Source organism: Tamandua tetradactyla, chromosome 11 (genome assembly GCF_023851605.1).
Source record: "Tamandua tetradactyla isolate mTamTet1 chromosome 11, mTamTet1.pri, whole genome shotgun sequence".
Lineage (NCBI taxonomy): Eukaryota > Metazoa > Chordata > Mammalia > Pilosa > Myrmecophagidae > Tamandua > Tamandua tetradactyla.
This window is the reverse complement of record NC_135337.1, coordinates 58,782,111-58,805,715: the sequence shown is the minus strand read 5'-3', so window position 1 is coordinate 58,805,715 and position 23,605 is coordinate 58,782,111. Positions and strand designations below refer to the sequence as shown.

The following is a 23,605-nucleotide window of genomic DNA, read 5'->3' as shown; positions in this document are numbered from 1 at the left end:
TCAGCAAGTTTAAATCTATTCTTACATGATTTTCTAAAACCGTATTTACTAACTGGAAATACTGCTTGCTTATAAACCTTGCTCAAATGCTACTGCTGAATTTACAAGTCACTGATTATGTCAATACAACAAAGACAATCACATGTTTGAGGATTGCAATGTGCCATTCACTGAAAAAAATACATAAAACTAATATTAGTTATATATTAGAAAACTAATACAGTAATTTCTTTTTTCTTTTTTATATTGCAATTGTCAGTCAGACTTTCAATATTGCAATTGTCAGTCAGAATAAAAGATAAGTGTGTCTCCTATGTTTATTGAAATGTGACAAGCTTGAAAATATCTGAAGGAAATTAAAAAACTATAAAAGTGACAAACAAGATTTTAAAAGATGCATTCCTAATTAGAGAAGTCTAGGATATATGTCAGAAGAAAGAATTAGGAATGTATCAGAAAAAGAGGAAAAGAGGGAAAACTCAAGAGAGGTCAGACCAGTAAGATCAGAAATATATATTTCATCAGAAGGAGGGGAAAGATAGAGGCAATTTGTGAGAAGATACAGTTAAGAATTTTCTAGAACCAATCCACAGATTTAAGAAGCTCAATAAATCCTAAGCAGGATAAATACAAATAAGTATATTACTATAGGTATCACAGTGAAAATGTAGAAATTCAAGAAAAGAGAAAATTTTAAAAGCTGTCAGGATTGAACTGAACTAAAAGAAGTAGCAATTAGGCTGACTTATCAATGGCAACACTGGATGCCAGAAGATAATGGAAGGATATTTTCAATATGCCATAAAGTCAAAAGGCTATTATAATCAAATTATACTCCCAGAATGAAGGTGAAAGACTTTTGGGACAAACAAAAGTTGAAAGAGCTCATCATGAGAAGAAACGCACTAAAGGAAATTTTAGAGGAGTTACTGAAGGCAAAAAGAAAATTAAGCCAGATGTAAAGAAAAAGAAATAAAGCTCTAAATGAAAATAATGGTATATATTTTAAACACATAAGACATTATTATAATATATAAAATATATAACATTAAAATACACAATAGTAATCTCATAAAATTCAGAAGGGGAGTAAAATAATTTAAAGGTATTTTTATTGTCCAGGAGGAGGGTGTTTTAGTTTGCTAGCTGCCGGAATACAATATATCAGAACCAGGATGGCTTTTAAAAAGGGGAATTCAATAAGTTGCTAGTTTACAGTTCTAAGGCTGAAGAAATGTCCAATTAAGACAAGTCTATAGAAATGTCCAATCAAAGGCATCCATCCAGGGAAAGATACCTTGGTTCAAGAAGACCGATGAAGTTTAGCGTTTCTCTCTCAAGTGAGAAGGCACATGGTGAACACAGTCAGGGATTCTCTCTCATCTGGAAGGGCACATGGCGAACACAGTGTCATCTGCTAGCTTCCTCTCCTGGCTTACTTTTCATGAAGCTCCCCGGGATGCATTTTCCTTCTTCATCTCCAAAGGTCACTGGCTCATGGACTCTCTGCTTTATGGTGCTGCAGCATTCTCTGCTCTCTCGAATCTCCTTCAGTCTCCAAAATGTTTCCTCTTTTATAGGATTCCAGAAACTTATCAAGACCCACCCAAATGGGGGGACACGTCATCACCTAATCCAACTTAACAACCACTCTTGATTAAATCACGTCTCTGGGGAGATGATCTGATTACAGTTTCAAACATACAGTATTGAATAAGGATTATTATGCTTTTATGAAACGGGATTTAGATTAAAACATGGCTTTTCTAGGGGACATACATCCTTTCAAACCAGCACAGAGGGTAATATTAGATTTTGAAAGAATGCAAATTGTAATTTCTAGGCTATTATTTAAAGAAAAGAAACTGTAAATAATTCCCAAACTATACAGGGGAAAGTAAGATTTAAAAAAAAAATCAATTCTAAAGAAAGCAAGAGAGGAAAGAAAAAGAAGCATAGAACAAACAGAACAAAGAGAAATAAAATAAGATAGAAGATTTAAATCCAAACAAATCAGTTATTACATTAAGTGTAAATGGACCAAACACTCCAATTCAAAGGCTAATATTATAAGATTGAATTAAAAATATAACCATACAGTGTTTAAAGAGATAAATCTACATCATAATGTTATAGAAAGATAGTAATAAAATGAAAGATAAAAATCTACCATGCAAATATTTACCAAAAGAAAGCTGAGGTAATTATAGTAACAGTGAATAAGAAAGTCACCTCATAATGTAAAAGGAACATATATTTAAAATTTGTACACAAATAATAATATGGCATAACCTATATTAAAATCTGTAAAGGAAAAGTTGGCAACACTAAAAGAAAATATATCTATGTCTGAAATTTCTTAATAATTATTAGAACAAACAAGTAAATCAGTAAGGCTTACAGAAGAATGGAAAAACACAATACAGACAACAAATTTGACCTAAAAGACATATAAAACACTGTACTCAACAGTTGTGGACCATACATCATTTTCCAGCACTTACAAAACATTTGCAAAAACTGACCATGTATTGGGTGATAACGCAAGTGTAAGTAATTACAAAGGACTGAAATCATATGGAATATGTCCTCTAACCACAATGCAATTGTGCTTTTGAAAGCATAAAAAGATTATTAAAAAGTTCCACATATTTTGAATTAAGATATATACTTCTTAATAACCAATGGAAAACATTTTGAAGTAAAATTAATGAAAATACATTATTTAAAATCTGTGAAATTTATCAAAAGAATTTGGAGGAGAACTTTACTTAAATGCATATATCAGAAAAGAAGAAAGACAGAAAATTCATGAGTTAAGTAAGAAAACAGCAAAATGAACCCAAAGAAAGTAGAAGAATGGAAATAATAAAAATCAATCTGAAATATCTGAAATAGAAAATAAACAATAGAGAGATCATAAAAGACAAAATTTGATTCTTAAAATGATCAACAAAACTGATAAAGTTCCAGGGAATCTAAACAATAACAGGAGTGTGGAAGAGGAGGTGAAAAGAGAAAGAAAATAAATAAATAAAACTAAAACTGAGAAAAGGGAGTCTCACTAAAGATGCTAAAAAAATTAAAATAAGAGGATATATGAATAAATTTATGCCAATAAATTTGATAATTTATATGGAATTTTAAAATTCTTAGATAAATATAATTTATAAAAATTACCTGAAGGAGAATTAGAAAACCTGAAGACGTAATAACCATTAAAGAAACTGAATTAATAACAGTAGTAATACAAGGACTTAGTAGCTTAACCAGCAAATTCCATGTAACGATCAAGGAAAAAATAACTCCAATCTGACACAACTCTTCCAAATAATAGAAAAGAGGGCATATTTTCCAAATTATTAAATGAAGTTATTCTAATCTTGAATCCAAAGTATGTAATGGACAGGATAAGAAAGAAATTTTGTAAGCCAATCTCACTTATGAACTTAGCTTTAATGATTCCAAATAAAATACAAGCAAACTGAACCCAGAAATTCATGAAAAGGTTAATATATCGTAACCAAATTGGGTTGGAAAATGAAAAATTGTCTTAAGATTTGATAATTAATCAGTCTAATAGACCACATTAACAGATTCAAAGAGGAAAATCATATAAAGATCTCAATAGGTTCAGAAACAACATTTGATAAAGTTCAATATACATTCTTGATAACAAAATATTTTTAGCAAACTAGGAATAAAAGAGAACTCCTTTATCCTGATAAAGAGAATCTATAAAGTATCTAGAGCATTAGATTTAATGGTGAAATGTTGAAAGTTTCGCTTTGATAACAGGAATATGAAAGAAATACCCACTATCACTACTCTTGTTCAACAATGTACTTCTACTGGACAGGTCTTAGTCTGCATACTAATAAAGGTTGGGGGAAAAAAACAACAAACATGCATAAGGACTAGGAAAGAAGAGACAAAACAATCATTATTCTCACTGACATTCTTCCATGTGGAAATTTTTAAAGAATCTGCAGATAAATGAATAGAATTAATAAGCAAGTTTAGCAAGGCTGCTGGATATACAATCAATTTAGAAAAATGCATTATGTTTCTATATACCGGCTGGAAATACTTAGAAATATGTATATAATACAGATAAAGTCCCCAAGAATAAATTAAGAAGAGATGTGCAAGACTTCAATAGAGAAAATTATAAAACTTTATTGACTGTCATTAAAGAATATCTAAATAATGAAGAGATACAACATGTCCATAATCGGAAGATTCAATACTGTAGAGATGTTAATTCTCCCCAAATTAATCTGTACATTCAATGCAATCTCAAAAGTTTTTTTGTTTTGTTTTGTATTGCTTTTGCTTCTAAAATGGAAATGGAAATAAAATTGATTTAAAAATAGCCATGACACTCTTGAAGAATAAAGTGGAAAGATTTACTCTACTGCATATCAAGGTTTATTTTAAGCTGTTGAAATGATTTTGTAGTTTCAGGGCAAAGACAGATAAATAGTCTTATTTATAGAATAAGAAGCCCAAACATTGTGAAACAATATCCTTTTTAATAAAATGCTGAAACAACTGGTGTCCACAAGAAAAATTAAATTATATTCCTAACACAGTCAAGATTTAATTTCAGGTAGATTTTCAACCTAAAAGTAAAAGGAAGAACTAAAATCTATTAGAAGATGTGCTGGTTTCAAAGGAAGTATACCCCTAGAAAAGCCATGTTTTATTCAAAATCCCATTTCATAAAGGTAAAGTAATCCCTATTCAATACAGTATGTTTGAAACTGTAATCAGATCATCTCCCTGGATGATGTGATTTAGTCAAGAGTGGTTGTTAAGCTGGATTGGGTGACGACGTGTCTCCACCCATTTGGGTGGGTCTTGATTGGTTTATTGAAGTCCTATAAAAGAGGAGATGTTTTGGAGAATAGGAGATTCAGAGAGAGCAGCACCACAAAGCAGAGTCCACAAGCCAGTGACTTTTGGAGATGAAGAAGGAAAACACCTCCCAGGGAGCTTCATGAAACCAGAAGCCAGGAGAGAAAGCTAGCAGATGACACTGTGTTCGCCATGTGCCCTTCCAGATGAGAAAGAAACCATGAACTTCATTGGCCTTCTTGAACCAAGGTATCTTTCCCTGGAGGCCTTTGATTGGACATTTCTATAGACTTATTGTAATTGGGACATTTTCTCGGCCTTAGAACTGTAAACTAGCAACTTATTAAATTCCCGTTTTTAAAAGCCATTCTGTTTCTGGTATATTGCATTCTGGCAGCTAGCAGACTAGAACAGAAGATTAATAAGAGAATCTCATGACCACTTGGTAGAAAAACATTTCTTAAACATAAATCATATGGAAAGCTTTGTTATATTTGACTTCATTAAAGTGAAAAAATGTCTGTTCATCAAAATGACACCATGAAGACAGTTGAAAAAATGACCCATTGAAAAAGAGACAATAGACACAATGCAAGCAGTCAACAAAGAATAATCAGAATACATTAAAAAATAAATGACAAAAGGGCAAACAACTTAATTTTAAAATAAGCTGAAACTTGGGCTCTTTCCAAAAGTGTAATTTCATTCAGCTAATAGTCTTATGAAAAAGTTCTCAACCTCACTAGTAATCAAAGAAATGCTAAACTACATATCATGTAGCTGCCATTTAAATTAAGAACTGGAAATTTTAACAAGAAAGCAGAAAGAAAAGAATTCTCACAGAGCCAATGGGAGAGTACACTGACATAAACACTTTGGAAAGTTTGGTATTATCTATTATAGTTGATGATAAGCATACCCTATGACCCAAAAATATAAATCCTGGGTATATCCTCTCAAGAAACTTTCCCACATGTGCAGCACAACTCATGAAGCAGAATGTTCATTTCAGCAATGTAATATCCAAAAACTGGGAACCTAAAATTTCAACAGTAGAATGGATAATATATTGTGATGTATTTGTGCAGTAAAATATACCATAGCAATGAAAATGGAAGAACCACACTGCCATACGACATGAGACAATCCCACAAATACAATGTTTTAAAAAAGCAAAACAAATGAACACAAACAGCATGATGACATTTATTTATTTAGAGCTTTTATAAAACAGGCAAACTAAGTCATATTCTTCAGGGATGCATACATAAGTGGTAAAAATATAAAGAAAAGCCAGGAAGTGACCACAGGGGTTAAGAAAGTGTTTACTCTAGGAGCAGGGAAGGGAGAAGTGATTTGAGAAAAGTGAAGTAGTGGATTCTATTATTTGACCTGCATTTTGGTTATATAGGTGTTTACTTTGTAACTGGTTATCATATTGCACATTTTTATGTTTTATGTACTTTTTGGCATGCATGTTATTTCACACTTTTAAAAGGCATAACAAAAAAAAAGAAAGAAAGAGATTAGAAAGGGGATAAAAATGAAAAAAGAAATACCAGTTGGCAAGCTACTACAGTTGTATCGACAAAAGAAAAGGATAATTTGGATTAAGATTATGCTAGCAGAGATGGTGAAAAATAGATTTATTTAAGATGAGTTAGAATGGAAAGGACTTGCTAATGGATCAGAACTTGGGGGTGAAAGAAAAGAGGGGGTTAAGGATGGCTTCGAGGTTTCAGGCTTGAACCACTTGATGCAAAATCATCCACGTACTGAGATGAGGATGCTGGGGTGAGGTGGGAAAGAAAGGTAGATTAGGAATCATGAGTTCAATTCTGGACATTAAGTTTAAGATGTCTATGAAAAAGTTAGTGGAGAAATCAAATAGTAATTCAATACAGACATCAGACATTTAGGTTGGAGATATAACATCGCCGTGGTATTTTAAACCCACCTTCATTGTGCAAGAATAGTTGATATATACATATACATACATATATGTATACACACACACATGTACACACACACACACATACACATATATATATATATCTAGGTTAGCAGCTTTTTTTTCCCAGCACGTTGGAAATATTCTTCCACTATCTTCTGGCTTCCATCTTCCCATTGGTAAATCAGCCTAATTGTTGAGAGATTAGATAAGATCACCTAGGGAGAATGTAGGAATAGAAGCACGCTCAGGACTGAGCTTTCAGCAAACACAGTATTTTAACAGAGAAATGAGGCATTATGTGGGCAATGGGGAGTGAAGAAGTCTCAGTCCAGGAGGCCAATGAGAATGAGCATCTGAGGGTGTCTGATGATACCAGAAAGAAAAAAGCAAAGGCAACACAAAACACTCTTTCACTAAGGTTCCTGGTTCTACAGAACCCTAAGACTTCTAATCCTATAAAGTAAATTTCTATTAAACAAGGCGTCCACACTTGATTTTTTTTTTAACAATAACCAGGAAACTCACAGGGTTGAGAACTCAAATGATTTTCTTTATAGAAAAATGCAAGAATCCTATCATAATAAAAATTTTTTTCTGTGCATTCTTTCAACTCTCCATTCTGGCATTAACATCTCTTCCTATGAGGAAATTCTTCTTTACAGTTCACTGAAATCTTTCTCATTATAGTTATAACCCATAAACTTCCAATCAAAAGCCTTCCACAGAGATGTCAAACTATTGAGAACTTTTAAGATACACATTAATAAATAATAAAATAAATAATAAAATACCACTAATAAATCCCTCTCTAAGGCGAAATAAATATTATGTCACACAAACCATTATCTGTTGACTTATTTTCTTGATTTTTTCTATTTGTTGGAACAAAGGGTGATCCTAAATTTGACTTTTCAAAATGATGCTTTCTAGGTTCAGGGTCATGTTGGAAAGAAACATACCTGGAAGAAATAAAAAATTATCTAAATTAAAACAATCTGATAATTGACAAACCTAATCCTAAAAGTAAATTTGGAGAAATACAGTGAAGTCCCATTACATAGATTTGGATGTTGTATCAGGACTGTTACAGTACGAAGTGTAAAATAACGGAACTGATTGAGCAGAAGCTGAAAATATTAGTGATAATCATTTGAATAGGAAGGGGCAGTCTGCTATTGTGCTGTATTGAGGGAACTCCAGGAGACCATTTTTCACAAGCTGATTAAGCTTTCAGAAAAATTTGCTGGAACTTAGTTAAATGAGTATTGGAGACTTTGCCAGGCATGAATAAAAGAGGTAAGACAGGGAATTAGGGACAATCCAGACACCAGAAGAGAATGCCTGATAGAATCACAGCATTTATTGCAAGCAGGAATTTCCCCCCACTAAATTCTTTATCTCATTCTTGATGGAGTGTAAGAATGTTAATGGTATAACATAATTAATGATATTTCTTACTCTTAAATGCTGGAGCGACCTGTGACTCAGTCCTCAGATACTCAGCCTTAATAGATGTCATCCAGTTAATTGATGTCATATTGTTAAATACTTTAAATACTATCTAAAGGCTGATGTTACCCAGAATTCAGATCCGAGCCCCTTCTCTCAGTTCCAGGTTTCTGCATCCAACTGCCTACATGGCTTCTGCCTGTGGATGTATTATAGATATCCCAAAAAACATATTTAAAACCAAATTTTTTATCCCACCCCTTTACCAATATGTTCCTCATCTAAGCTTCACAATCTTTCAAACCAGAGACCTGGGACAAAAACTTTACCTTGATTCCTCTTTCTCTCATTCTCCACTTCCAATTCATCAGCAAATATCACTGAGTCTTTTTTTTTTTTTTAATATATCCCAAGTGGGTCCACTTCTTTCTTCCTTGCTTCCACCCCAGTCCAAGACCCCTTTGTCTCTCCGCAGAACTACTTCTATTCTTCTCCAGCCTTTTTCTGCCTGTTTCTCTACTATCACTCTTGCCCCCAATAGTCTATCCTCAATGCAGCCGTGGTGACATTTGTAAAATATAAATGTCACTGTCATCTCCTTTCAAGCATTTTTCCATCAGACTTGGAATAAAATGTAAAATTCTAAATGATGGGCAGAAAATTTGCCTCCAATTCTCATGTTTCTAAGCAAAGGAACTTCCACTGAACACCCATTCCGGCCTCTGTCTGCCTGTCGCCCTCTGTCCCTCTTACCTCTACTTGGGTGAAGAGGGAATTTTCCGGCTGTTGAACTTATGGAAAGGAATTTAAATGCACAATTAAGGTCTTGGCACCTGCTTTCTCCTCTGCCTGTAACACTCTTCCCTGAGGTATCGACGTGGTTTACTCCCTTATTTCACTTATCAAGACTCTGCTCAAGTTTTTACCCCTTCAGAAAGGCTTTTTCTGGTCTCCCCTTATCTAAAATTGTAATTTCTATCAATCTTATCATCTGAATTTACTACATTTTCCTTCAAAGCATTTGATCATTATTGGATTTATATTGCATATTAATTTGCTAATTTCTTTTATTATCTGTCTCCCACTTATCCTAGAATATAGCCTACAAGAGAAGGGTCTCTGTCTTGCTCACTGTTGTACTAGCACCTAGAGCACAGTACACGTAGCACATGTGTAATAAATCTTTGTTGAATACATGAATGGTCTTAATGGATTTTAATGACAACCTGCCTATTTAAAGGAAGGAGGGATTTGGCCAATTAAATTCCATTATATTCTGTGACTGTATTCTCCATGCATATTTAGTGATCTTTTATGTATGTTAGTTTATCCTTCTGTTATAAAAATATTTCATTCAACAGGTCTCAGTGTAGACTTTTTAAAAAATTAGTCCTGATAAGAAACAACTGTTAACCTAAAGGAAAACATTTTCCTAATTTGTCTACTTTTCCTTACCTTTTTTCCTAAATGACACAATTTTGTAATTCTTTAAAAATCAATGATAATCTAATACTGAATGCTTATGTAATAGAAAAATCATATTGTCTCTCTAAAATTATTTATGTTCCAGGGACTTTGGTTAAAATCGCACTTTTTGAAAAGGTCCAATTATGAACAGTCACAGGGAAAAGATCTCTTTGAGAAATCAGAAGACCAAGAAATATTGAATAGTTGTAAAACTCTCTGCTAATAAGAAAAGTAATCCTAGGAAAATCCTTCCAGAAAATTATAGATATTTGTGGCCATCACCTTTTACCGGTTCCTATTTGTCTAAGGAAAATGAAGAAATCCTGAACTCACAGTAATATGGAAAAAGATGTCTCTCAGAGTAGCCAAGAAGAAACTCAAGACTTTTAACTCTAATTCAGAGGTTCTCAGTCCTAGCTTTATGTAAGAATCATCTGGGGAATCATTTAAAAATACTGATGCCTATGCCCCACTCCAAACTAATTAAATAAAAATCTAGTTATTTGAAAGCTTTCTAGGTGATATTTAATGTGTAGCTGGGTGGAAAACTTCTATAATTAAAAGCAAATCTCAGCTACAAATAAGCCTGGGTAAATTTCATCTATTAGGTGATCACAGCATGAGGGTGAGAGTTGCTATGGTATTCAGTAAGCTAAGGCAAACATTGGAACAGATGTTGGCATTGGACAGGATAATTAGATTGGGAGGTAAACCACAGCTGTTACTCTCACAGGGCGGTTCCAGACCAGCAGTGTTAGCAATCCCTGGAAACTTGTTAGAAATGCAAATTCTTAGGCCCTAGCCCAAACCTACTAAATCAGAAACTCCGTGGGTGGGGCCCAGCAATATGAGCTTTAACAAATCCTCTGGGTGATTCTGATGCACCCTCAAGTTATATGAATCACCTGGGGATTTGTTAAATGCATCTTATGACTCAAAGTTCTGGGATGGGTTAAGAGATTCTGCATTGCAGACATGCACCCAGGTGATACCAATTCTGCTGGATGCAAGCCCGCTCTTGAAATAGCAAGTGGCTAGAGGTCAAAATGAAAGAAACCTGCAGTTACCAGGAGGTCTATGGTTCAGGTGGTAGCAATTATGCTGCAAAGTTTAGGCTAAACTGAAAGCTGTGTGAATGAGATCTGCATCTCAGCTTAGCGTAGGAATAAGGTTTGACTGGCATTGCTATGGTCTGGTATCATGACTAAATTTTAAGTAGAATAATTTATAAGACTGTTTCTTGGTTTGAAAGGAAGTATGCCCCCTAGAAAAATCCATGTTTTAATCAAAATCCCATTTCATAAAGGTAGAATAATCCCTATTCAATACTGTATGTTTGAAACTGAAATCAGGTCATCTCCCTGTATGACATGATTTGATCAAGAGTGGCTGTTAAACTGGATTAGGTGACGACATATCTCCACCCTTTTGGGTGGGTCTTGATTGGTTTACTGGAGTCCTATAAAAGAGGAAACATTTGGGAGAATAAGAGATTCAGAGAGAGCAGAGCAGAAGGACACAGCTATGAGAAGCAGAGTCCCCCGGACAGTGACCTTTGGAGATGAAGAAGGAAAATGCCTCCCGGGGAGCTTCATGAAATAGGAAGCTAGGAGAGGAAGCCAGCAGCTGATGCTGTGTTCACCATGTGCCCTTCCAGATGAGAGAGGAACCCTGATTGTGTTCACCTTGTGCCTTTCCAGATGGGAGAGAAAACTTGAACTTCATCAGCCTTCTTGAACCAAGGTATCTTTCCCTGGATGGTTTTGATTGGACATTTCTATAGACCTGTTATAATTGGGACATTTTATCAGCCTTAGAACTGTAAACTAGCAACTTATTAAATTCCCCTTTTTAAAAGCCATTCCATTTCTGGTATATTGCATTCGGCAGCTAGCAAACTAGAACAGATTGGAAGGTGCATCTCAAGATTTGGTGGGACTGAATCTATACAATTTAACTAATATAACCCGCACATCATTGTTGACACGAGTGCAGATGCTTCCTGCCCCTTGCAGGAACTGTAAAAAGGTCAGGTTCTCAGGGAAGCCCTCATAATTTATAACTGCCTCCTTTGCTACTTAATGATTTCTAAAATGCAAATCTGAGTATGCACTAGCCTATTTATACCCTTCAGGAGCTCCTCATTGCTTTGACAGACTGTCCAAAGTTCTTTACCTGGTTTATAAAGCCCTTTGTTATCTGGTTTTTACTTACCTCTCTGACCTCATTTTTTACAATTCACTTTTCCATTCCCCTTTGAAGTCTACCAACACTGAACTACTTTGGGTTTCTTAAATGAGCCCAGGTTTTCTTTTGCCTCTGGTTGACTCTTTGTATATCTTATTGTACTGCCTAGAACTCCTTTTCCTCTTTCAAATCTTAACTTCCCATCTCTTCACTAACAATGTGGATCTCACCCAAAGCCGTGCTTTCTCTTGGACACACTTGCTGATCTCCATGACCCCATGCTAGGAATACCTCTCTGATGCTCTCCATGGCAAATGGTGTATACCTACCCTCTTGTCTTAGTTCCGCTTTGAACTTTAACAGCAGGAATATATTTCAGTGTTTCAGTTTTATGCCCAGAATAAAGTAGGTGCTTAATAAATATTTGTAGAAAATAAATAAGTAAAAATTATAGTAGTACATGCTAGTAGAGCTATTGTTAACAAAGTTAAACTGAAGTTATCTGCAAGTATTTTTTTATTCATACTTGTATGAATCAATAAAACACTGTTTCAGAATGAATTATTCCAGGAGGGGTGAAATCTTCTACGTTACACAATAATTTAGGTCCCAACTGTGGAAATGGGGGGTGGTTTGTACTAACTATTCCCCTGAGGACAACTAAAATAGCTGGACAAAATATTAAAAATCTCTGCTTGAAGACCTCTGAGAGCTCCCAATGCAGTAAGGAATTAAGGGAGCCATTGAGGAGAGAAGCTCAGTGAGGTAAGTATTAAATTGGGGGCTGCATTTTGTCAGTTCCAAAATCATCAGCAGAGAATCCAAAAAACTGTGTGGCACTTTTGACAGAACAAAGCTGGGGTTCAGGAACCCCGATGAGGAAAGATCCTAGTAAACCTGTCATGTCTTTGATTGGAATCCCTAACAAAATCTGGAAGTAGGGGTATATAAATAGATAAAGCCCTCAAAACAACTGAATTTCCAATTTTGAATCAGCTCTACCCTGATCCAGGATTGCTGATACCCCTAGTCTAGAAACCCACCAAAAGCCAGTAGAAATCCCGTGAAGAAAAGAAAATCATCTAGTGCTCCAAATCATATCTACATTTTTTCAAATGCTATATCCAGTTCTCAATAAAAAATAGCAAGCAGTGTGTGTGTGTGTGTGTGTGTATGCAAGGGTAGTTCAATGGTAGAATTCCCACCTGCCGTGAAGGAGTCCTGAGTTCGATTATTGGCCTATGTACTTCCAAGCACGCAAACATTCAAACAAATGGAAAAACAAACAAACAAAACTCAGCAAATGGTGCTGCAATAAGGAGATACTCACATGGAAAAAGAATGAAATGTGACTCCGCCAAACAGCATACCAAATAAATAAAAAAAGCAAGGAAGGTGAGGAAATATGATGTGCCAACCTATGGAAGCCAACAGACAATAGAAACAGACCCACAGAAGGTAAAATAGCTATGCAAGATATGTTCAGAGAATTAAACAGTAATTCAGGACACATTTTATTCCTTTATATTTGCATGAATTTAAAGTACAGCAGTAAATTTTAATACATGTTCTGCTATTAGTAGAAGTTCTATTTTATAGAAAAATTAGACAAGGTATGTTAAAACTATGAGTGTTACCAAGAGCCTTATCTTTTAATAGAAATCACCAGTATCTAAAGAACTTAGCTTTACTTTGAGGAGCAGTATAAAAGTGCTACATGAGAAAGGTGACTGAAGGTGAGCAGAAGACAGACAGGGGTAGTCTTAGATGCAAAGCTCATAGCCTAGATATGCTGATGCTTGAATATATCAACATGGACTAGATTCTCTTCCTAATTTCTTCAACCACAATTTTGTTTTCCTTTTGCCTGGGTTATACCCTGATTCTTGTTTAAATTCTCAAAATTATCCTGTGCTTTTTCTTGGTTTGGGCCCCCAGGATGGAACAAACCAAATTTAATTGGTCTTTGAATTTTGGAAATATGCACCTCTTTGGCTTTACAATTTAGACTTGGGCTTTGTCTCTGGCCTCAGACTTCACAGTCGGCCAAAGTTACGCTTGACTCGAAAGAAACATTTTCAACTGTCAATAGCTTATAGTGTCATTAGCACAGATTTACTGATTCCTTTGTGAACTACTTAGGAAATACTCTTTTCAAACAACAGTGGGGTGAAAACAGTATCAATCTGGAAAATACTGTCATAAAGCATACAGCATGTTGCAATAAGGGTCATCAGTCACATATTATACTGTCACATAATGGAGTGGGTATGTATTATGTTTCCCTTCCCCATGTCCCCAACTTCCCCTTTTTGTTTCTGGGTATTATTAAAGTATTTCATTTTAATATGGATAGTTCTGTAGGTGATTTTGAAATAAAGTTATTGGCTATAGCTATGTAAATAAAACAAAGCATATATGTAAGAAGTTTGTGACAAAGTGACTTATATAAAACACTAATATTTATTTATTTATTTTTAATTTTTTTATTTGTCTGAGAAACAAACTACTTTTTCTTAAAGTGCCACAGTGGAGCCATGTTCTAATATCCCCAGTAAACCATAAATAGTAAAATCTTAGCAAGCTGTTATTTTGCGTTATAATCAAAATGCTTATAAGCAAAATGATGGGTAGTAGCTTCAATAGTCCAAATGATCTTCTTTTACTTCGGCTCTAGTCTTGTCTGTCACCTGTCTGCCAGATACCACCACCTAAACATCTCAAGGCATCTTAAACCCAACATAGCCAATACTACATTCAGCTCTTCTCACTCTAATCGTCACACCCTCCCCCATAAGCTTTCCCTCTTATGTTCTCTACCTACGAACAAAGCACCTACCACCCAAACTGGGAAGTCTGCAGTCATCTACTGCATGAGGTAGTGGTAACGGGCACAGGCTCTGGAATCCGGCTGCTAGAGTTAAATCCAGCTTCTGCCACTTGTTAGCTGTGAGAACTTAGGTATGTTATCACCAAGGTGTGGGGTTTTCATCTGTAAGTAAATCTGTGCTAATAACAGTATAAGCTATTGACAGTTGAAAATGTTTCTTTCGAGTCAAATGTAACTCTGGCCGACTGCACAGAAATGTGCCCCCCACATTTCTGATACCTGAAGAAATTAGGCAGCATTGCATATGTACATAATACCAGTTAAAGAACAGGTGGAACATATTCAGGCTATCCCTTGTAAGTACACAGAGAAACTGCCTTACTAAGTTTTCTAGGCAGGCTTTTTTCTTATATTATAAGCTGAAGTTTGAAATAAATCCTGACATTAACTTGGGGCTAGCTAGTAGAGCTGAAGAAAAGTATTAATAAAAAAAAAAAATCAGAATTGTAGTTACCCCATCTGCCCTAATGAAATGTTATAACAAATATTTTATAAATCAGGAATATTTAGAATTCAATAGTATATTTTAACTGATAACCATTATTAAATATACCCATAGCTTATATTAAATATAAGCTTTTGACAAAGCTTATATTTAATATAGATTGCAAGATCTAAAACAAAAATCAAGAGCTTTAAAATTCCAAATTGAATGTGAATGTGTGAGGTTACCTTTTTTGTTGTTTTATGCCATATGGTTTATCTTCTGTCTTAGATGTGGATATGGCAATGTCAGGTTCAAATTCTAATGGAAAATCAAATGTCAGTGGAGTAACCAAAGTCTTTTTCCTTCCTCCATTCTGAAGCCTGTTTTTCTGCAACCAAGCAGAAGTATAACATTATGAAGAAAGAAAAAAAAAAAGAGTGCATTAGTCTTGGGAAAATCTTGTGAGGAAAGGACAAAAATTAATCTCAGTACACCCACACACATATGCACGCACACGTAAACACAAGGAATTTAAATGACAAGCTATAAAGCCAAAATATGATAGACTGAAAATTGGGGCCCTGAATACCAAACCTTTTTTATGCCATTGCTGTGTGACCTGAGCCCCTCATTTCCCATCTCTGAGATGAGAAGGTTGGACTAGATGACCTTTAAGGCTCCCTCCTAACACAGACTCAGAATGTAAGGAAAGAACTGCATGTTAAGTAAAGACAATACTGATGTATACAGTTTTTGGGACCAGAGCAGGCATGTCTCTCTGATCTGCTCATTTTCCTTAGTCTACTCACATGGTGAATCATTCCAGGGTCTGTCCAGCACCATGAGCCAGACATAGAGCTAAGAAAGCAATCAAATGAGGACTTTGTTAAAATACTGTACACAGATGGACTGAGGAGTAAAAAAAGAATTAGGGGATGGAAAGTTTGCTCTAAAAAATTATCTCAGAGCACAGCACAGATGAAGAGATGAAAAAAAACATGGCAAGTCAAAAGCAATAGGAACTTTGGCTTCTGTTAGTGAAGGATTAAGTGCTATGGGAATTGCCCTCCTGCTGGAAAGAATTAGAAAACCAGACGAGGTATAGGAGACAATTGTGTTTTAACACTAGAAAACAGGCAGAGCAGGACCGTAATCCCAGAAGGAAAGGAAACAAATTATTTTTACCCTAGGATAACCCAACTACCTGCCTGCTCGCAGATTTCAGGTTGAGTTACAGCAATGGGAAACCCAAGTAAACCTCGGAATCTTGGCTTTGCTGAGTTTGAGGCAAATATTGAACTAGTAATCACACTCTCTGGCAATTACTCCAGAGAACTGAAAATGTACGTTCACACAGAAACTTGTACATAAATGTTTATAGCAGCTTTATTTTTTAATAGCAAAAACTGAAAACTAAACGTCCTTTAAGGGGTAAATAGTTGAAACTCTGTACATCCATATAAAGGCATACTATTCAGAAATAAAAGGGATTGATTCATACAAAAACTGGATGGATCTCCAGCATATCATGCCCACTGAAAAAGTTAACCTTAAAAGTTTATTTGTTGATGAAATCTTGAATAGAGCATGAGATCTTGTTGGTGTGTACAGGTAAGTGTGATGCCCCAATACGTTCCACAGTAATTTGGGCAGAGAATAAAAAATATTTCCAAAGTCCCTTTGGGGGATTGGGGAGAAAGGAGGAAATATTAAGTTTGCCCATCTGGGGGAATTACTGGTATTCTTGCAGTGGGGACAACCAACTCAATAGGCTGAACCCTTGATCTTGGGACAGAAACTTATTCCTGCAAAGAAGCAGCTAAGCCTACTTATAATTATGCCTAAGAGTCACCCCCAGAGAACCTCTTTTGTTACTCAGATGTGACTTAACTCTCTAAGCCAACTCAGCAGGTGAACTCACTGCCCTCCTCACCTACGTGAGATATGACTCCTAGGGATAAAAATCTCCCTGGCAACGTGGGTCAGAACTCCTGGGATTCACTGGGACCCCAGCATCATGGGATTGAGAAAGCCTTCTTGACCAAAAGGGGAAAGAGAGAAATGAGACAAAGTTTCAGTGGCTGAGAGATTTCAAACAGAGTTGAGAGGTTATCCCGGAGATTATTTTTATGCATTATATAGATATCCATTTTTAGTTTATGGTGTATTGGAGTAGCTGGAGGGAAGTACCTGAAACTGTTGAACTGTATGCCAGTAGCCTTGATTCTTGAAGATGATTGTATAACTATATAGCTTTTACAATGTGAACTGTGATTGTGAAAACCTTGCGTCTCCCTTTATCCAGGGTATGGACAATTGAGTAAAAAAATAAGGACAAAAAATAAATACAGTAAGGGGCTAAAAAAAAGGGGGTAGATTGAAATACTAGTGGTCAATGAGAGGGAGGGGTAATTTCTTTTTCTAGAGTGATGCCTATGTTCTAGAACCGATCATGAGGATGAATACACAACTACATGATGATACTGTGAGCCAGTGAATGTATACTTTGGATGGACTGTATGTTGTGTGAAGATATCTCAAAAGATATTTTTTTTAATTATATGCTAAATTATTCCATTTTCTTGAAATGACAAACTTATGGAGCTGGAGAACAGATTGGTGATTGCCAGCAGGTAGACACAGAGGAGTGGGGTATACAAGTGGGTGTGAATACAAGGAAATAGCATGAGGGTGATGACAGAATGGTGCTGCATTTTGACTGTGGTGGTAGTTACCCAAATCTATAGATAAGATAAAATTGCACAGAACTCTACACACACACATGCACATGCAAATTAATGCAGGTTAAAAAATGGTAACAATTAAATAAGAGCTTTAGTTAACAGTAATATGCCAATGTCAAATTTCCTTTTTTGATATACTACAACTCACCATTGGAGGAAGATGGATGAAGGGTCCATGGGACTCTGTAATATTTTTTCAAATTTCTGTGAGATTATAATTACTTCAAATTAAAAAGTTTTTAAAAAAAGAAAATAGTAGAGTGATTTATATGTTATCTCATTTTTGGTCATTAAAAAAGGAAATAAAGAAAATCTACCTACACATATATAACTGTATATATATGTGGTTGTGTATATATTTATATTATGAATATGTATATGTAAAGATAAATGTCTCTCTGTATAGATACATATCTGTATATCTGTGTAAGAACACAAAAATATGTAGATGGATCATCCCCAACTGCTAACATGTGTTTGACTCAAGGGAAGGGTGTAAGAAAGAGGTCAAAGATTATTAATTAGTTTTTTTATACAGCTGTATATATTGCTTGAATCATTTCCAAAGGCATGTTTTAATTTTATAATTTAAAATATAAAAGGTTTAATAGATGATTATATATACTTTTAAAAGAATTTCAAGAGAATATTATGTGCATACATAAACTATGCCTAGTAACACAAAATTAGAAAATGCATGAAAAATGCTTTACAAAAAGGAAGCACTCAGTAGAAAGTAAGCATTGCTATTACTACTAATAAAAAAGTTTCATGACATATTAAATATGTTTATATCTCTTTTTATTTTCTAAAGTATATTACTCTTCATTTTTTTCCTTTTTTGCTTTTTCATGTAAGTCTTTATTTTATTACTCATCTACCCATACTCTGGATAAAGGGAGTATCAGTCATAAGGTTTTCACAATCACACAGTCACAAAATAAAAGCTATATAGTTATACAGTCATTGTACTGCCTTACAATTCAACAGTTTCAGGTATTTCCTTCTGGCTAGTCTAATAAAATAGAAACTAAGCAGAATTATTTATATAATGAGTCAGTAATCATAATAATTTATTAAATCCTTATTTCTCAGTTACAGCTTCTCCTTCTCATTTGATGATTCTCTCAGTCTTCAGGGATACCTGGGCAACAGCCATTTAAATTTCTTTGTGCTGGAAAGGGGTGTCGACCTTATGGGGGAGAGGGATGAAACTGGTTGATGTTCTTGGAGAGACTGGTAACTCTGAGTTTCAGAGCTTATCTGGCATAGGAACAATCTGAAAATATAGTAAAACTTTTATAGCATCTCTTTAGGGTTTTCAGTAATACTGTTGGTTAGGGATTGGCACACTGTAGCAATTTGCAATATCTGGCTGAAGCTTGTATAAGAGTAACCTCCAAAATGACCTCTCAGCTCTCTGTGAGATCTCTTAGTCACTGAATTTAAATTTAAATTTTGGACAAAATAAACATCTCTTCTCTTCATGTCACACCAAAGGAAGCTGACGTTTTAAAATACAGATAATGTCATCCCTTTGTATTCTGATTTACCTTATTCCTAACCAGGTCCATTTCATCTCTTTAATTGAAGTCTGATCTCTTTTTAAGCTTCGTTAACAGTTGCTGTATGGAGTAATGCTGACTTTCAGAGATACAAAACTTTAACTCTGAGTCTCAGGTGACACAGATACCTAAAGTTTCAGGAAACTACAAGGTTATACACAAAGACCAAATAAATGTGACTGATGTAAGAGCTTACAATCTAGGAACCTTTATAATGAGACTTATTGAACATTCTGTACTCCTTAATCATTGATTGCCCAATCTCTCTGCCCACCTTCCATCCCCTGATAACCTATTGTTCTAGTTTGCTAGCTGCCGGAATGCAATATACCAGAAACGGAATGGCTTTTAAAATGGGGAATTTAATGAGTTGCTAGTTAACAGTTCTAAGGCTGAGAAAATGTCCCAATTACAACAAATCTATAGAGATGGCCAATCAAAGGCATCCAGGGAAAGATACCTTGGTTCAAGAAGGCCGATGAAGTTCAGGGTTTCTCTCTCAAGTGAGAAGGCCCATGGCGAATACAGTCAGGGCTTCTCTTTCAGCTGGAAGGGCACATGGCGAACACAGCATCATCTGCTAGTGTCTTCTCCTGGCTTCCTGTTTCACGAAGCTCCCTGGGAGGTGTCTTTCTTCTTTATCTCCAAAGGTCGCTGGCTGGTGGACTCCCTGCTTCGTAGTGTCACTCTCTCTGAATCACTTTCTCCAAAATGTTTCCTCTTTTATAGGACTTCAGAAACTAATCAAGACCCACTCAAATGGGTGGAGACATGTCATCCCCTAATCCAGTTTAACAACCATTCTTAACTAAATCACATCACCCAGGGAGATGATCTCATTACAGTTTCAAACACACCGCATTGAACAGGGATTATTCTACCCTTAAGAAATGGGATTTATATCAAAACATGGCTTTTCTTAGGGGGCATACTTCCTTTCAAACCAGCACACCTATGCTCTCAAATTCAATTCTCAGAATTTGCACATTATGGTTAGTTTATTTCAGTGAGGCCATACAATATTTGTCCTTCCATTTCTAGCTTCTTTCACTCAACATGATGTCCTCAAGGTTCATTCACCTAGTTGCATGCTTCACAATTTCATTCCTTTCTGCTGCTGAACAATATTCCATAATATGTATACACAACAGTTTGCCCCTCCATTCAGTAGATGCACAATTATGCCACCTCCATCCATTAGCAATCGTGAATAATGCTACCATAAACAGCAGTGTGCAAATGTCTAGTCATGTCCCTACTTTCAGTTATTCCAAATACATACCTAATAATGGGGTTGTAGAATCCTATGGTAAACTATACTTAGTACCTGTGGAACCATCACATTGCTCTCCAGAGGGCTGCACCATTCCTACCAATAATGAATAATTACATATCTCTCTCTCTCTACTTCTTCTCCAGCACTTGTATCTTTTTGTTTATTTTTTAAACAGTTTTATTCACATACCATATAATCCATTCTAAGTATATAATCAATGGCTCCTGGTATAATCACATAGTTATGAATTCACTACCATAACCTATATGAGAACATTTCCATTTCTTCTGAAAAGAAAGAAGAAGAGGGAAAAAAAAAGGATAAACAACAAAAATCCCATACCCCTTCTTCTTTTCCTTCTTATTGACATTTATCTTTGGTATATTTTCTTTGTTACAATTAATGAAAGACTATTAAAATGTTACGTTCATTATATTTTTTCCATATACTATGCCATTTGTATTTCATTTTAAGCAAAAAAAAAATAAAAATAAAAAGGAATGAACTATGGGGTACCTAAGTCAAATGTATTTGCTTTCGTAAGTGGCCCCTGATTTGCTATTTCAAAAATTTTATAACAATAACAGAATGACCTTATTCCATCTTCCAACATTCCTCTGGTTTATGTTTTGAATGAAAGAAAATGAGAGAAAATCAAATCAATTTATTATTCAAACATCAACATTTTAATTTTCAGTTTCACAAAAATGTTCATTCCCTTCAGAGTTTCTCTCTGTGAGGGTCCTTATATATGCCTCATTCATTCATATTGTTATGTTATTTTGCAAGTCTTTATGTAACCTGTGCTGGTGTGAAACTGTTGTGTACGCCAGACAAGCCATGCTCTTTTAATCCAATCTTGTGGATGCAGATTTATTATAAGTGGAAACTTCTGATTAGATATTTTCCATGGAGACATGACCCTTCCATGGAGATAAGACACACCATTTAAGTTGGGTCTTAATTAGCTTACTAGAGTCATTTGAGTGGAGAACATTTGGAGAAAGTTCAGACACAGATGCTTGGAAATGCTGAAAGAGCTGTTTGAAACTAGAAGCCTGGAGAGAAGGACAGCAGACATCACCATGTGCCTTCCCACATGAAAGAGAAACCCCAAACTTGATCAGCCTTTTTGGAGTGAAGGTATCCTCTTGTTGGTGTATTAGTTTGGACATTTTTCATGGTCTTAGAATTATAACTTGTAACTTAATAAACCCCCTTTGTAAAAGCCCATCAATCTCTGGTATACTGCATTCTGGAAGCTTACCAAACGGAAACATAACCAAAATTTAAATTGCTTATATATGCAAACAATCTAGTTTAAGAACTATGTTCCTTTAATAATATTTTATATTGACTTTCATAAGTCTTGCCTTTTATAATTTAATTAATTTCTGTGAGTTTTAATTATTATTAATTTGGTCACTATACCAAATGTTTTCTTCCTTTTCATCACCAACTAATAACTTTTTATATGTTTAACATATGAGTTAGAACTATAAGAGTAGCCACATTTAATATTTGGCTGTTTAGGATTTTTTTATCTTAAGCGGGTTTGGTACAGATCATAACCAAACGTGACAGCTATATAGAAGTTATCTTGTATATTTTATTAATTCTTCATAATATCCAATAGGTATATGACTCTTTCAACTAATATATTTATTTGCTTTTTTACATATTAGCTTATATCTTCATATCAATGCATCATTAACTAAGAAAGTAAAAATAAATACTCATATTTGAAATGCTGTTTTTTAAATAATTACATAGAATTTTCGCTTGTACTTTACGCACCTTTGATCTTATGGCCAAGAGTATCTTTTCTTTTTGATCCAGGATATCTAACTTCTCTAAGACTTTTTCTGCCATGGTCAGTCAGTGAATTCCTGCTTAAAACAGAGGAGGCAAAGCCAATCAGGTCAGGGCTAAAGTAATTCAGAACACAGGGGTAAGGAAGACAGGTCTATATTTTAGAACCACACATACTCTCTGAGACCAAAGAAGAAAGGTTTGTTTTGTCTGGAACCTAAATTTCCTGTAGCACATAATCTAACTGAACCTAACTATATAGCTCATTTGAACAATGGAAACACAGGGAGCCCAGGATAGGAAAGAGGGCCTTTAATCCTATATAGCTTAATGTAGTGCCTGGATACAACATAGTATATATTAAGCAGATAATCAAAAAGTATTGGCAAAGTCCATTGAGGGATGGGAGAAAAAATATGGAATTATTAAACTTTACCATCAGGGAATCCCCTGATACTGTGTCTAACTTTAGAGACACCTAAATCAATAGGCCAAGACCTTGATCTTGAAGCTTACTCTTGTGAAGCTTATGTAGGTAGCAGAGAAGCTTAGAGTACCTATAGGCATACTTAAGAGTTACTTCTGGAGGACCTCTTTTGTTGCTCAGATGTGGCCTCACTCTCTCTAAGCCCAACTCTGCAAGTGAAAGAATTGCCCTCCCCCCCTACATGGGACATGACATCCAGGAGCGAAAGTCTCCCTGGCGGCGTGGGAGATGACTCCCAGGGATTAGTCCAGCCCTGGCACCATGAAATCAACAATTTCATCCTGAACGAAAGGGGGAAAAGAAGTGTAATTAATAAAGTGTCAGTGACAGAGAGAGAGTTCAAATAGAGTCGAGAGGCTACTCTGGAGGTTGCTCTTATGCAAGCTTCAGTTAGATATTGCTACTTACCATAATTTGCCAAACCCCAACCAAAACCATTTCAGCCAATCCTAAAGAACACCTAGGGCAATATATAAAATTTTACGAA

The 23,605-nt window shown here is 35.2% G+C and overlaps 1 protein-coding gene and 1 long non-coding RNA gene across 10 annotated transcripts in view; one reads left to right on the top strand and one right to left on the bottom strand.

Annotated features, from left to right (window-relative positions):
- C11H1orf141 (chromosome 11 C1orf141 homolog) overlaps nt 1-23,605 on the bottom strand; it is a 43,708-nt gene that overhangs the window by 16,318 nt on the left and 3,785 nt on the right. For 4 of the 9 annotated variants that reach the window (XR_013159421.1, XR_013159422.1, XR_013159426.1 and 1 more), the window contains exons 2-5: nt 23,300-23,399; nt 22,617-22,708; nt 15,480-15,622; nt 7,655-7,773 (exon numbers count right to left, since the gene is read on the bottom strand). Coding sequence is in view for 1 of the 9 variants with exons in the window: in XM_077120657.1 (XP_076976772.1) it covers nt 7,655-7,773; nt 15,480-15,622; nt 22,617-22,691 (337 nt within the window). In the remaining 8 variants the exon portion in view is untranslated. Of the gene's footprint in view, nt 1-7,654; nt 7,774-15,479; nt 15,623-19,531; nt 19,672-22,616; nt 22,712-23,299; nt 23,400-23,605 lie in introns of all 9 variants that reach the window. The other 5 variants (XR_013159423.1, XR_013159425.1, XR_013159428.1 and 2 more) reach the window with 4 other exon arrangements.
- The window catches only part of LOC143650181 (uncharacterized), a 52,996-nt gene that overhangs the window by 26,992 nt on the left and 2,399 nt on the right, over nt 1-23,605 (top strand). The window lies entirely within an intron of this gene.